A 16364-nucleotide genomic window follows, 5' to 3' on the forward strand; every position below is an offset into this window, starting at 1 on the left:
GCAAACTTCATGATAAAAAATATTGTGAAGCTATTATTTGCTAAGAAAATACTACTAATTTAATATAGTATCATTGTCCACTAAAATTGATAAAAATTATTTAATTGACCTGATCTTTCAACTAGACAAACTGCTCTGGTGTAGGGGGTGTCAGAGTAGGAGAGAGACCTGGCTACAGACAGGTTTTTTCTTTCTCCCACATTGTCTTGTTGGTCTTGCAAGAAAGTAGGCCTAATTTGAAAACTGTAGTCTCAGTTTCCCTGTCCCCCATGCACTTGATCAGCCACATGAGACCAGTCACCAGACTCTTCCCAGGCTTCTGTGAAAAAAGCCACCAGAGAGAGCTGAAGTGTGTACTAATCACCAGGGTGTTCATTATGTGATCACGAGGCGCAATTTGGATAATGCTTTGCTTTAACTTAATACCCCAATGGCCAGAGCTGATGGTAGCAAATAATTCTTAGCCTTCATCTACAGCAGAATTAGCCATTCTGCACTGACTTAACACATATCTTTTTGCAGCAAGAACCATATTGAATATAACCTTTTCAAAAAATGGACATGAGATCTTTACATTGCATGTGGAGCCAAGGTGCAGGGAGAACGTAGAAGAGTTTGGGAGGTATCCCTTATTTATAACATCTGTACCTCTGTAATATCCCTTAAAGGGCAAACTTCCTAAAGAAACAGCACAGGGAGGAATGAGAGGAGGGGATGGACAGACAGACACTAGAAAAGTACCTGTAGTTTGACTCATGAATAAAGAGTGGTGAGGCAGCTAGGATAGCTGTTATGCTCTGACTGGACAATTCCTAAGAATTGAGCTTTGATTATAAGCAAAACCATATAACTGGTGGTTAAAAGGAAAGAATGGGCGAGGAGCTTTGCACCTAATAATATAGGTCTGATAAAATTCTGCCCATGAATGAGGCCAAGGATTCTGTTGTCTGGGAATCTGGAAGTACAAGCAACTGTACTTGTTGCTTGGCTGTAGATACAATGCAGGAGAAAGCAGAAAGGAGGAGAGATCACGTCTCCATTTTTTTACTTTGCACTTTCTGCTTTGATGAAAATTTGAGGTCTGAGGTTTATGTGGCATTTACTAGATAAAGTGTGTAGAACAATTACAGGCTGTACAGGAACATGCAGTAATGTATCTGTTCTTAAACTGTAGGGTTGGACTGAACAATCTGCATACAGTTGCTTCTGACAGTCTGCAATTCATTATTTCTGACTTAAAATATTTTTATCTGCCTCAACTGTTTTTTGTATCTCTGCATACAAGAGGAAGGCTGGGAGACCACAACCTCATCAGTAATAACAAAGCTTCCTTCTACCCTGCTTCGCAATTATATTTGCTTGTATTCTTGATGTTCAGAGATTCACATAACACAGATTTCTTCAAAACAAATACATTAAAAAGGATGCTCTCAAGGCTGCTTGGTAAAAGTTTGACCTATTTTTTCCTCTTTAACTGTTTATGTAATGCATTTAATTCTCTGTATTTTCTCCCATGTTCAAATAGGTAATTAAGTAGGGTTTTGAGGGCTAACACATGTGAGCACCCAGACAAAAACAGGTCAACAGGTTTTCATATCATGTTTTCTGTGAGGAAATGAATCTTTTCAGTGAGGTCTTTGTCCAGGTGTAATTCACCTTTAACTCATGGAAGGTACTAAATCTCTTTCAGCATTGGGACTTGGTCATGAATTACCTTTCCATGGTAGCTGTGTTCTAGGAGTAGCCACTCCTGAACTTAGGAAATAGTCTTGCCTTCATGCAGCAATTCTGGGATCTGTAAACACTGAGGAACCGCTGCCATTTTCCTTTGGACAAACAATTCAGGCAATCCTTCTCCTCTTCAAGGCCAGTTTTAAGGGGATTTCCCTGCAGAAGCAACTGTTTGTCCCACAACTTTCATCCTACACCACACCAGCTTCTCTCAGAAACAGAGACCTGATTAACTCACTCTGGCACAAGCTGTCACTAAACAAAGTGATCCATGCTTGCTGAGATGAAATACAGGATAACTGGGCTTTCAATATAAAGAAATACTGCTATGAGCCATCCAATATGGACTTTATTGCATAGGCTCAGCCTAACATTGATTTAGCATATAGAGACATTCCTCATTGCTGCATGTTATAGTAACATGGCACTGAAAAAAAAAGTTCATGTAATTGGAAAAATCTAGTTACTGATGTATTTGAAGTTCTTATACAAATCACAATTACCAGAAGGGTAACAGATGCTTTTGTCTCAATTGGGAAAAAAAAATACTATCAATATGTTGCATTTTTATTAAGAACTACCAGCTTCCACATCTTGTCTTTGTTATACTTTATAACTTTATAACTCCTTGTTAGGGAAAACCAATAGTAAGAAACTGAAATATATTATATTTTCTAGTAATAAGCATAGTGAAAGTATTTATCCTAAAGAAGAATTTAGGATAGAATGCATAAATATTTAATAATTACACATTAAGTTAACAGCAGATGTCAGATAGGATGGATGTGATAACTAAACACTGTAAATCGTCTCTTCCACTCAAATCCAATATGCTAACCTTGATTTTTGTCACATTTTATTACACTTTACTCATTAATTTTATTCACATACACAGGGAAGGTAGTGACTGTCCTCCCACAGGAGCATGACAACACATGGCACACAGAACACATCACTGCCTACTGTAGATTTTATCAGTGCTAGCTTTGCTCCACAGAAGGACAACACAAAGTGAGTAATACAGTTTTCTGTACAGGATAAATTCTGCAATGTAAAAGCCAGTAGCAGTCCACAAAACCTCAACTACAAAACCATTTCTATGTGCCGTTATTGTATTTCATGAAAAAATGTGGGATGAACAATAACGACCACGAACAGTTACATAGATTTTACTTATATGAAATAAACCAGTGCACCTGAGAGTGACCTTGATCTCATACATAATCCTGAAACAGAATATAGTAAATAAATTAAGTTATAGGAAGCTTAAGAGCTTCTTTGTGAAATTTCCATTGGGAAGCAGCTGTTCAGTTGATTGGTCACCTTAAAGAAAAGGCTAAATGAAAGAATTATACATTAACATCCTCAAGCAGTAATTGTCTGTAACTGGAAATGCCAATATATGATTAACTTCCCTGAGTTCAAAGGCAAGGTAATTTAAAACAACATAAAATGTAAATTTTCAAACTCAGATGAAAAACATAGCAAAGAGAAAGGTTACAGTCAGTACTCATACAGCAGAACTTTTGGTAAACATAGTATGCAGAAAAATTCTCACCATATAAAATAAGTCACTAACTCTCAGGATAAAAAAATGATTTTACAATTTCATCTCACTTCCCATCTGCAGACATCCATAATTCCTTCATGTGCAGCATGTTACTGGTGTGTCTGCTTCTGCACCACATTTATTGTGCACAAGTTTTTTTTCAAAATTTTGAAGTAAGGAATAATGAGATTGCATTTTCAAAACACTGCAACCGCTGGTTTGGTTTTGCAGATGACACATCCATGCATGTAATCAGCACATGCAGTCACACTTGCATTTCAAATTTCAGTTGCTTCTCATTATAAAAAATTATTGTGCCCATAAAAAGCTAAAAAGCCTAACCAATGTCCCCCCCCACCCTTGACTACCAAAAATACAAATATGTACTCCTGGAACAACTGATTGGCCATGTAAGAATTTTGAGAATCAGCAACATAACTCAGGCATCATTTCAGCCACATATGCAGCTCTGCACAGATTTGAGACTGGTTAGAATATGAGTATTCCATTCTGACTCTGTTCCATTCCAACACATTCTGTCTGAGCAAAAATTAACTGTTCAGTGCCTCTGCATATGTAGCATCTGCTCCTTAAAAACCCAGTTAATTATGTTTGAAAAAAAAAAAAAACAACAAAACAAAACCAGGATCAGAAAACCTTTCTATGTTATATCCAGTTGTATTACAATATTGAAAACATGTTTTAATCTTTCTGTCACAAAAGCATTATGCAAGTGTGATGTTCAATTTTCTCATCCAATCAGAAGAATCATGGGGTAAATAAAAACCAAGAAAAGAGGAAACCCCGCAGCACACAATACACAGAACACCAAAACACTCCCCTCCCTTCAACAAGAGCAAGTACAAAATAGAGCAGATTTCAACACTCACGGCTATCGTAGCATATATTGCCCAGGGCACGTCCTGTTTGGAGCAAAACTTCCTGGTCTTTGCAGTTTAACAGCTGCACCAAGGGAGGGATCAGCCCAGCATCCACACAGGGGTTCCGCATGAATTCTGCAAATAAAGCAAAGCCTCTTAATGCCAGGCCAGCTATTCCCAATCCCATCAATTACAGCGACACTGGCCTGGCAACTGGGCCTTTTGTGTGCCTTAAACACGTGCACAGACAAACAGTGTAAATTCTCATGTAAGTTTCTAGAGAATAAGCCCAAATCAGGATTTGGGCTTAATTCTTTCCATTATTTGCTAATTTAGAAGGAATTAAGGGCATTAATTGACTTCCATGGAAACGAATTTAACATAGATCAGACTAAGCATATTTTTAGCATCACAAAGAAGTGCAGCAAAGAACAGTGAATTCACAACATATTAAACATAAACTAGAACTTCTAAATAACACAAAAGATGACTTAAAGCTAGTATTCTAGAGCAGCATTTTTTACTCTCTATTGCCTTAATTAGAATTCCAGAAAAGCTTTTGCTTCAAGAGATTAAAAAAAAAAGCTCAGTAACAGGCTTTTATTGCGAAGGTGAAGAAAAGAACAGAAAAGAGAATGAGAAATACAAGAGTTTATGAGAGCCCAAAAGCCTGTAGCTTTCCACAATCTAACTGATACCCACCATGGGAGGAAAGGTAGAGCACCCATCCACTGGGAAGCTCTCTGCCCTTCCTTCCTGCTTTACCACAGAGAAGCAAAGAATTATTTTACATCTGTGCAAGTCATAGAGAACTATCCTGGTGTCAGAGACATAAAGGGCTGTTCTGCAGGAGATACAGCCAGGCAGGGACTGTGCTGCACATTTTCAAAAGGTGGTTTATAGAAGGAACCACCTGATAACACCAGTCTTATTTCACAGTTTACTAAAGAGCACCCTTTAGACATGTATTGTAAGGCAAATGGTCAATATATTTTTTAATTTGTTCTGAACTGCAAATTATCAGAATCACAGAGTGGGTAAGATTGGAAGGGACTGCAATGGCTCATCTGGTCTAACCTTCCTGCTTAAGCAGGGTCATTCCAGACCACAGGGCATAGGATTGCATCCAGATGGTTCTTGGATATCTGCAGTGAAAGAGACTCCACAACCCCTCTGGGCAATCTGTTGCAGTGTTTGGTCACTCATACAATAAAGAAGTTCTTCCTCATTCATTGGTAAGGTCCCCTCTCTGCCATCTCTTCTCAAGGCTGAACAGACCCAGCTCCCTCAGCCTTTCCTTGTAACAGATGCTCCAGTTTCCTCTCGCCCTGGTAGCCTCTGCTTGACCTGCTCCAGGAGCTCCATGACTCTCTTGCACAGAGGAGGCCAAAACAGGACACTAATTAGGATGCAGCCTCACCAGGGCTGAGTAGAGGGGCAAGATATGTCTCTTCCTGATCCTAAACAGTATTGGATCTTTCAGAATCAGTTAACCTTTGTGTTACTTAATCATTTATGAGACAGAATGAACCAGGGTGTACAATCCCCCTAAAAACAGATGAGAAAATTTTTCTGATTCTGGATCAACAGAATTCCTCATGCCAATAATTCAAAGATTTCATACAATGCTTGAAATACAAATACATCTTCTCAAATACTCTGTTGCACATATTACAATGTTCTTTGATGTTTTGGTAGCTACAAAATCTAGTCTCTTTTGTATTTAACCCTTCAGTGTTATTTTAGCTAAAGAATTGTCGGAGGTAAGCAATGATCATGTGATGATATGACTCTGATACATCAACACACAGTTAAGAAGAATCAACACTATCTGTACACTTGCACAGGTCCAAGAAAAGATAGATGTGAGCACAATTAACCCACCTTCCCAAGGTACTGTAACATTTTAGAACTGTGGCTAGATGCTATAGTGTGATAGATGGTGATACTATCCATTGTAATGAACAAAACAAATATCAGATACATTTGGTCTTTAAAACTGGTCTTGCCATGTCCTTGTGACATTCAGTATATTTATTGCCCACTTTCAACTTCATTGCAATGTTTATTTATTAGATGTATTTAGTTTCTTCCTCTGTCTGCTCTGTCCCCTTAGCCTTTTCCTCTCAATTGCCTCTAAATACTTCCCTGTTCCTCAGCTATCCCTGCATCACTTTCCTTTATACTCACTAACTTACCATAGTCTCTACATCATCAAAGTCAGGCGGATTTCTTTTCCTAGTCTGTATCAGGAAATGAAACTTGTTCTCTCGTAAAATACTGAGAGGTCTCAGTCTATTCTGCTGTTTGTTTAGGTTCTTCCTCACATGCTGAAAAGGAGTAAGAAACCCCTCCTCCACCCTCCCTCCGTTTGGAGAGTGGAAGCTTTTACAGCAACAAAATCATTGGTCAATCGCTGAGCAAATTTGTATTTATCGAGGTCATGTAAGAGCAAGAAGTAAAAGAAACGCTGCCATATGTATCAAAATAGATCTGTGAAACAGATGTGGTAACTGCACCTACTTTTGCAGCTGATACTACACAGAAGTAATAGAAGAATGAGGAAGTAATTGAGAACAGAGTCTTTAAAAGCTTTCCACTAAACTGGGAGAGAAGTGAAGCAGATCCTCGGAAGAAAACAGAATTGCTTAAGGAGTTAAGAAAAAGAATTGCTTAAGGAGTTAAGAGAAGAACCACTGAGAACAGAGTAACATAAACCAAAAGAAGGACAGGATTTTGAAACTGAAATGTAATTGTGTCATAGTATTACAGACTGTGAAGATGATGTTCTCTCATTCCTGCATCTGGCAAAGCAGACAAGACTAAAAACCTTGGAAGAGGGTTTAAAAGGTCTACGGTGGAGAGAGAAACTCCATGTAACAAGTTCACCTGAGCCTTCATGATGCTCACAATTGAAAGGCAAATAGCTGTAGCTGGAGAGACATGAGTGACTAAAGGGAGTTTTGTATGTTTGGGTGTTTAAAATAGAAGAAACAAATATGAGCTCAAGCTGGGAGGAGGAAGAGTCATGTGAGCAGAGGAGGTGAAACAGCAAGAGCATGGAGGGGTGAAAAGATGAAGCATGACAAAGCTGCCAAGGCAAGTAGAGAGATTTGATGTGATCAGATGGGTATGCATATGATCAGATGAGGGGAATGTAAGAGGAAAACAAGAAGTGGGGAAGGAAAAGATGCTGTTGTTTCTGTAACATCCAAAATCACAGTCTCTGCTCCAAGTTCTGTCAGTACTGCATGACATTAACACTCAGGAAATGGGTTTAATGCCTACTATCCATTGAACACAAATTTCTCAAAGTGCCCTAAAGTTTGTTGAAAACTGGTACAATATAAGCATTAAACTCTTTGTTTTATGCAATAAAACAAAGAAAATAACAGAATTCAAATGAGGTACTCCCTCCTATCCTGCTTAAGCAACTGTTTCAACGGAGTTAGAAACCAATGAGAAATACCCAGATGACCTCAGTCTTGAAAGCACTGGGAGCTTAAATAATTTCTGAATACCTTCACTTTAATCTGGGCTGAGGTCCCAGTTACACCTGCTAATGACTCTAAGGAAAAGACAAAAGCTATTTTGTATGATGAACCAGGTAAAATGCCAGCTTTTCTGAGAGTGTACATAATTCATCAGTTTAAAAGCTGTCAGGGAAAAGGACATTAGAAACTATTCAGACATTTCATGTGTGATTTCAGATACTGGCTAAAATGCTCTGTAAGGGAATCTTTGCAGAAACAATACATAGTAATCAGTTTAGCTATTGTGAGCATTGATTTTATTCTTAACTTTTCCCTTCTTGGGTAGGAGCTAAAAGGACCAACTGTGAGGACATATGGTTGACAGTGTTGTTCTAAAAAGACTTATTATGAATTCACTAAGTACAGAAAAAAACCATGATATATTTGCCTAAATCTCTATCATTCTGAAACATTTCTAAATTTAAATTTCTATGTATACATATTTTATTGCCTCTTTATCTAAATAATTTTAACATTTAAAAATGAAACATATCTCTTTCCTTTTCTCATTTGTGTTGTTTCTGAATAACCATATATAACTCTGTCTTAAAACCAGTAAATTGGGTGGAGGTCACCATGGGGTATCAGTAAGAAGCTGTAGTTTGTGATTCCTCAGAAAAGGTGGAAATGGAATGTGAAAGTAGTCAACAAAAATGTAGCCCTTTCTCTGAAGGGGCATCAACATGAGAGTTTGCAAAGGGAGAGGGATGAGGCTTCCGGGACAGCAGTTAAGTAACATTCTACTTTTCTCTCTCTAGCCTGTGGTGAAAGAAAGTCCAAAATGGAATCTGTGCCTCTTCAGCTGTGACAGCAGCAAGTCCAGGAGTGAGAAAAGTCAGCCACAAATGTCCTCTACCCTCATCACAGGGTCTGCCCATAGTGTCTGCTTGCAGGTATGAGGCCATTCTTCTGGGCTCAAGATACACATGTATTGAGTGAGCTTTAAGACAATCCTGTCTATAGAAAAATTTAAATAGTTTTTTGATTACCTCTGATGTTGTATTATATAGTGTATGTATATAATACATACCAAAATGGAGCTGATTCTTATTTGGGACTTAAGACTCTAACACATATAATGCTCTTTAGGCAGGACTAATTGGTTTCAATGTGGTATCAAAGACTCATAAGGGTTATAATCTTAGGACAAATCTCAGACCAAAGAAATTATCTACTATCCCTTAACCACCTGTATAGATGCTGCTGCTATAACCCTATGCACAACTGGCTGTACACATTGTGCATGTCTCTTTTTCTACATGTTTTGCATATAGAAATGCATTTCATCAGTGGTCAACTATTTCTGTCCAATAAATTACATTACTGTCTCAAAAACTAAACAGAATGAAAGAGAAATTCCAGCAGCCAACTGCTGTTCTGATTGTATTAACAAGTACAGAAAAAAATTAGACAAAACAAAAAGAGTGAAAGGGAAGGACATGAAAGGTGTCTAATCTATAAAATGAAAACATAAATGAAGTAAAACATACTGACAAGTGAGGTGAAAAACTGAAGATGTTCCAGCAGAAAAGTTCTTGTAGAAAACCTCACCATTTCTGGCTACTTCTGCTATGATGTTAGCTACTTTTGCTGTGCAGGAAGATTGTGGCGTCAACAGACTCGCGAACACCTGAAGAACTCCACTTTTCTGGATTTTTTCACTTGTCTCCATATCTGAAAAACACATCACACAAAAATGACTTGTACATCAAATTGCTTTGGGGAAGAATAGAAAGAAAAGCAGAAGGGAAGTCTTCTCAAAAGTTATTATGATAGGCATTATTTCCCATATAAGAAGCCAACTATTAGTTCAGTTACCATACTTATTTTATCTGATGTACTCATAGAACTTAATACTTTGCCATTTCTAATCAATTGACCTTTATAAGGTGACTGCTATGTAGTATATACAGATACATACTCATGCTTACATGGGGAAAATACTGGAGAGACTGTAAGAGTAAAGGTCATAAAATGACACACAGCAGGTAAAGGTATTATGTAAAAGTCAAGGAATGACTCTTTGAAGAGATGAATTATTGGAAATGTGTTCAAGGAATGATGGGGAAAGTTCTCACAGTTTAGGGTACAGCTTAATGCAATGTAGGAATCAGAAACTGGAGAAGAGGGAGAGCTAAGATGATCCTGGTTTTAGACTCCTCTTACACTCATTAAAATATCTTCTATGCTACTCTGTTACTGAGTGGCTCCAGTATAGACTCAGTAGAAGGGAAAGGGAAAAACATTGATTTCCTGCAATAGGTATCAAAGATCTGTGACAAAGCTTTCCCCTTTCTGCATGTAGTAAGAGGAATTGTGCAGCTGCTCCCTAACAGGGGCCCACCTAATATTGCTGGCCAACAGCAATGCTCTGTAACAAACTGAAAAACAACTTTATTCAACTGCAGTTAAAGACAAGCTACTAGATGCTATGACATATTTTGCTAACGCTTTTAAAAATGGCCTATTTGAGTGTCACACATGGCCTATTAGTGTGACAGTACAACTAGATGGCAGCTATCATTTTAGAAAGCAGCATGACTTCTTAAGCTATTTATAAGGGAAGTTATTTGCATTCTTCAGAGTTTACAGATGCTCCAGTTGATGACTTTTGCAAAGCAAAACAAATCCATCTAAATGCTGTTTGCAACCACTCTTTGGCTGTGCTTCACCTGTAAATTGATAATAACATACCACCCTCCCTCTTCTCTTCTTCTTTCCTTTCCCCACTCTCAGGACTGCAATTGAATTTGATTTGTGCCAGCCCCAGGATCACTCTGCTGCCTCTGAGACTGGGAGAGATCCACTCAAGCTGCCCCGGAACAGAAGGCAGCACAAGCCTGGCAGAGGTGACTCCCATGGGTTTTGTGGCTTGCACAGAGTATGTACATGCTTCAGTGTTGAGAGCTGGTTATGTCTACATGACAGAAAACAGACTGAAAACAGAGAACTTGTAGTCTGGACTGCAGTTATGCCTCCCATTTCTGTATAAAATTCTTATTTGGGATGTTGCTGTTTGGCTAGGACCACTCAGCTACAGTATGTCAGTGATGACATCTGATACAAACAGATTAGGCATCAGTAAAGAGTAATCTCAGCATCTCATGTGTAATGTAAGTGCTAATTATTATTAACCTGCTTGCAATCAGTTAACTGCAATTTTTGAAATACCCTGGAAAAAACCTCTCAGAAGATAAAATGTAAAGGAGCTTATGGCTTATTTGAGAGCTTTTATAAACTCTGACATGTAGCATATACTTAGTAGCAATATTTTCCAGTGGATATAGGCATGCAAAATGAAAGTTTAAATTTAGAAAAAATCATATCAGGACTAAAGACTAGTCCAGACATCTTAGATGTCTGTTAAGGAAGAGCTTCTCTCTCCCTTACTCTTGAAGTACAGAACTCAAAATGCAAAATATGGCTATATGTGAATGTGTATTAGTAGGCAGGAGACATTAATGCATTTTCTCCTGTCACACTTCTGAGATATACAATATCCAATCCTATTTTCTTGGTCTGTAGTTTGATGGACTCATTACTGTGCAAAGCATAAATTACATGAGTAGAACTAAATATATCCTGCAAGAAGTGGGGAAATAAAATTAAATGCTTCTCCAGGCAAGTTGTGTGCAGCAGATACACCCTGATTTATTTTATTAAGAAAAGCAAGTGACCACCATAAAAGTACAGCCCTGACAGACCTCTCAGAAACTGGGAAATCAGTTACATGGGATCATACAGATGAAAACTGACCAGTGACTTAATTCCTACTCTGAAGCTGTAGAAGAGGCACACCTACATATACTCACTCATCCCTTCAAACCAAAATCCTAATGTTTCTTGTTAGTCAGTTGGGTATCAATGTCAAACTTTTACTAGTCATAAAAGAGGGAAGATGGATTAATTAGATCAGCAGTGAGTGCAGAACACCCCACCTCTACTCTACCCCGGGTGGGTGCTCAAGCATCATTATTTTGAGGAAAAGCACATTACTCTGGCATCAGGCAGAAGAATTACTACTATCAGCCCACAGTGCTCTCTGAGGCATTTTTGCCAGGAAATGCCTTAGGTGTAAAAAATGCCACAGGGTGCTTCAGCTTGTCTACTCCAAGTCTAAGTAAGCACTGCTCTTCCTCTGCAGAACACATGCAATTTACACTTGGTGTAATATACAAATTAATTCAGTTTCAAAATAGAGAGATGACAGTATGACACTAAATCTTTGCAAGTAGTTTATAGTAGATCCTCCATATAAGGCATCTGAAGAGAATGTGCCAGGAAAATTACTCTTTCATCCTAGTGTACATTACTCTGTTTAGTATCTGCAAAAAAATCCACTTTTTTCCAGGGATTTTGTGTTCATCATATTAAAGTTCTAATAAAGTAGTTGGGAAAAAAAAGGATGTGCTATAATATACAAATTAATTTTGCAAGTCATGTTATTAGCAGATATATTTTTGTTACAATCAACCAATCTTTCTGAGTTTTGAAATGCTTAAACAAGGAAGGGTATTTTAATTGAAACAAGACACCTTATTTATAAACCTAAAATTGCATTGCTAAATACAGCAACTTTGCTCAGTATTTTTTTATATTCTTTTAAAGGAGGAAGACTTGACAGGCAAATAATGCACAGGGATGCCCTGTGAAGTCTAAACAAAGATCTTCAACCACCCTTTGCTTGTCTGCAGAGTCAACTGTACACTCAGTTTGGGTACAAAGTGTTAAAATGCATGTCTGTAGAAGAGAATACCAAGCTGGAGGTCTTGAAGATGATTTCAGCACAGCTGTAGGTGTATAAGCATTTCTTTTAGTGCCCAAATGGGACAATTGCTTCACTTACAAAACATGTGTGAACAGTCCTGTGTGTGACTCTCCTTTGGGCTCAGCTTCACGTAACACCTGTCCTGTATAAATATATAAAAGATACAGGGACACAGGAACAAAAATGAAGTGTGTGTGGTGTTATTCTTTCGAGCGGACAATAGATTGTTACGTTTATGTAGCAGTATTTTCACTATGATTGTAAAAACCATCAGTTGTTTTTGATTCTGCAGAACCTGAGACTGGGAGACCACACATCAGTGCTGCCACAGGGCTGGTACCCCTACCACTGCCTGGCTCTAGGAGAAATAAGGTAGGTTTTGCTGAGAATTAGAAACTGCTAGAGACTTTAGCATAGGCAACCCTCAACTCTTCCCTTTATTTGTTCTCTTCAGAGGCTGGAGAAAGCCTGCCTGGCTTCCTGTCTCTCTGTGTATATGCACTAAAGAGGTATTATTTATTAAGGATATCAATCTTCTGCATGCTAGTTTCATTCTGGGCTTCCTAGTAAATTATTAGAGGGTAAACAATTTTGAAAACTTATTTCAGCTGTCATCTTTTAAATTGCTATTTCAATTGTAGTTGGAGCATGTAAAAATTCTACAGGAGCAAGAAAGACCTAGGCAAATCTCTACCACATATTCTCCTCTTGTGTTTCTATACTGGCCAAAAAGGAAATCACAGCCAACATTCCTTTTTAGCAGAACTGCATCCCCTTTAAAATTTATTAAATTTATGTCTGGAAAAAACCTAGCAATGTAGATAGCCTGACATTAGGGTGCCACACCTCATAATCCTTTTGCTATCTGTGATGTATCTGTGATTTCAAATGCTTTTTTTAAAGACTGATTTTCAGTCTGCTTACACCAGCCCACACTTAGAGCTGTCCCCTCTTAAAGCAAAGAAACTGTAGGACTGTAATAATGCTGCATGAAAAGCAGCCCTTTTGCACACAGTCTAACACAGCATAATTGGAGAGGAAAGCCCTTTAAGGTAAAGCCTGCTGCTTTAGATGCCTCCTTGTATCATTTGATATCAAGACAAAGGGTATGTCAGATCATGTGGTGTCAAAATCTTATTGATGTCACAGCTGAGTGAATAGAATGTCAACATGCTTGCTTTTTGTGGTTTTTGCAGTGCCTGAAGTCAGAATAGTTAAGGGTGTGGGCAGGAAAATCTTTAATGCCACAGATCAGAGCTGGAGAGCTGAGCATCTTGGCTATCAGACTGGTTAATTAAGTAGCAGAAATCATAGGGAAAAAATCTAATATGTTTCAAATTAAAATTCTACACTCTTTTCCCTCTCAGCTCTCTTTCCTCTGAAATTTCACTTCTCTCTATCCACTCTTCTCTCCTCTCTGTATTATTTTGTACACCTTCAATTGAAATAAAAGGCAGAAAGGGGGAAGGGAAAGGCAAAGCATGTCTCTCAGCAGTGCCTTGCTAGCAGAAGAAAGCTGTAGGCTCACCATTCCTTATCCCCTATGAACAATGAGTCTAAGTTACACTGTTATTAGTAACCCTACAGTCGTGGTGGCTAGCACTGCAATAATTCCCATGTTGTGGAGCTTCACACCACAAAATTATGAATAAACAGCTTTGTGAGGGTCCTCTTTAAGCAATCTGTGTTTGCCATGTAGTCTTTTGAAAAATGCATGTCTTTCTAGCTGCAAAGATGTTTTATAAACCTACTGGAACTACTGCAAAAATTTACCTTGGCTTGATAATGTTCCTCCTACATGTACTCTCATCAGAAAGAGAAAGATGAACACATGAATAAATAATGATGAACCACATATATCATGAAAGGAACCTTCCATCTGCTCTTTCAGAAGGCAGAAGGGAAGCAAATGAAGGGAACAGGGGATATCTTTTGATCTGGCACATGCTCCTAACCACCACAGTAAGAAGGTTCATGTGACCAAGCATAAGCATTGATGCTCTCTCCATATACAGCCTCCCTCAAGAAACATTGCCCCCCTCTCCACAGCCTCCCACTGTATTTTTCATACCACTAAATGAAGATTTTGCCCGGCTACAAAAGCACAAAAAGTGAGTTGTAAAGAAGCTCAGAAGAACAAATTATATGCTCTCATGAAACAAAGAATGCACCACTGATAAGGAGGTTTTGCTTAACAAACCTTAACCAAAGAGTCTGTTCCAATTATCAAGAGTTACTTAAATAGGGAAAAAGAAGTCCTTTAATAATAATAATAATAATTTATGTATAAAAATAACTGAAGACATTTGATTTCTTTTTGGTATGCTCCTCCTCTCATGGGAAAATCCCCAAAATCTCCCTGTTCACTTATCCTTGAAATTAGACACCTATTAGGCAAGGAGGGAGGATTCTCCCTTAGCTGTACAAATGTTTCCATCATGGTGTTTGCTCTGTTTTGTCTCTGTCAGCAGCTACAGGGCAACTTCACTTCCTATTTTTAATGAAGAAAGAGACAGTACACAGATGTTTGTAATTAAAATCTCAGCTCTAACAAGGAAGGAAGGACAGATGGAGAGACAGATTTATCAATCAACTAACTGCATGAGTCCCGATGATTAAATTCTCCAAAAGCTACATCCAAAGGACAAAAGTGAATTTCAGGATGAGATTCTACCAATTGGATAGCCTACTGCAGGTACCAATGAAGTAAAAAGTATGTGACATCTTTGCCTTCAATGAAGAGAAATGCACATATACTTCCATGAATAGGTCACAGCACAAGGCAGAATATTCAAGTTAGGCAGCTTGGCACCCCTGAGTTCCTGAACTGCATCCAGTATCCAGCCCTGGCATGTAGCTGGTAGATTTATCCGAGCTGTTCCCCTTTTCTGACTCACCCTCTCCAGGATGTAACCACTTCAGTAGCAAGGTTGCTGAAAGAGTTTGATGTCAGTGCCTCAGCTGCCAAGTTTGTTGTCTGGCATCTTAGTACAAATGTCATACACTCACATATTCTTGTTTTGTATTCGGCTTCCATGGATGTTTTCCCCTGCCTCCTCTCTTGCTTGTACTGACTGAACTTACTAGAGGTCCCAGGGTAAAGGGTATTCCCATGCTTTAGTTCTTCAAAATGTATAACAAATTCTGGTCCTATGGAAGAAAATCCTTTCTCCAAATTTGATTTAGTTTATTAACATCAAATCAAATTTGAAAGCTGATCATTTTATATGCAGGAAATGTTTCATGTTCCTTTTAAGCAAACTCTAAAGAATGCTCTTAAGTGAGCTAAAATGCCTACTGTGAAATTCTACTCTTTGCTTATTGAAAGAGTATGTCTACAGGAATTTTTTAATCTGCTGGTATTTTTAGTGAGCTGTGCTATTAGAGTAGTTTAAAGAAAACCTAATCTTAAAAAGATCACATTTTTAAGTTATAAGGGTCTGGAGCTAAGCTAAGAATGAAACTGCAGACCTGAAATTGTGAATTACATGATCTCTAAATATAAATTTTTTGGTAAATGTAGGGGTTTTCCTTTGCATTTTTGAAATGCAATACAGAAGGAAAAGAAAAGGCCTGCCTTTTGAAAATGCAATACAGAGGCAATCTGAAAAAAAAAAAAAAGATCTGTCAATTCTGTTATCTGGAACTGCTATTCACTGATGCCTTCTGCAAAGAAAAAAAATATAATAGTTAATCTTTATTTGGCACATTGTGTATTCAATGAATAGCACTTGGAATTTAACACTTGGATAAACATTTAACTGTCTGGCACTAACTAAATACATCACTATTAAGGGGAATTTATGTAAAATATAATCCCACTAAGCAGCAGTGATTACCATTCAGTATCATTAGGGTAAGCCAGTTTACTGGGAGACAGTCCAATAAAAAGCAGCCACCTT

At 38.0% G+C, this 16364-nt stretch overlaps 1 protein-coding gene across 5 annotated transcripts in view; it reads right to left on the reverse strand.

The window, feature by feature from the left end:
• RAP1GDS1 (Rap1 GTPase-GDP dissociation stimulator 1) overlaps nucleotides 1-16364 on the reverse strand; it is a 90675-nt gene that overhangs the window by 34272 nt on the left and 40039 nt on the right. For 3 of the 5 annotated variants that reach the window (XM_063156580.1, XM_063156576.1, XM_063156577.1), the window contains exons 3-4: nucleotides 9246-9368; nucleotides 4171-4296 (exon numbers count right to left, since the gene is read on the reverse strand). In XM_063156580.1, the coding sequence (XP_063012650.1) occupies nucleotides 4171-4296; nucleotides 9246-9368 (249 nt within the window). Of the gene's footprint in view, nucleotides 1-4170; nucleotides 4297-9184; nucleotides 9369-16364 lie in introns of those variants that run through there. The other 2 variants (XM_063156578.1, XM_063156579.1) reach the window with 2 other exon arrangements.

Source organism: Melospiza melodia, chromosome 5 (assembly GCF_035770615.1).
Source record: "Melospiza melodia melodia isolate bMelMel2 chromosome 5, bMelMel2.pri, whole genome shotgun sequence".
NCBI classification, from domain to species: domain Eukaryota; kingdom Metazoa; phylum Chordata; class Aves; order Passeriformes; family Passerellidae; genus Melospiza; species Melospiza melodia.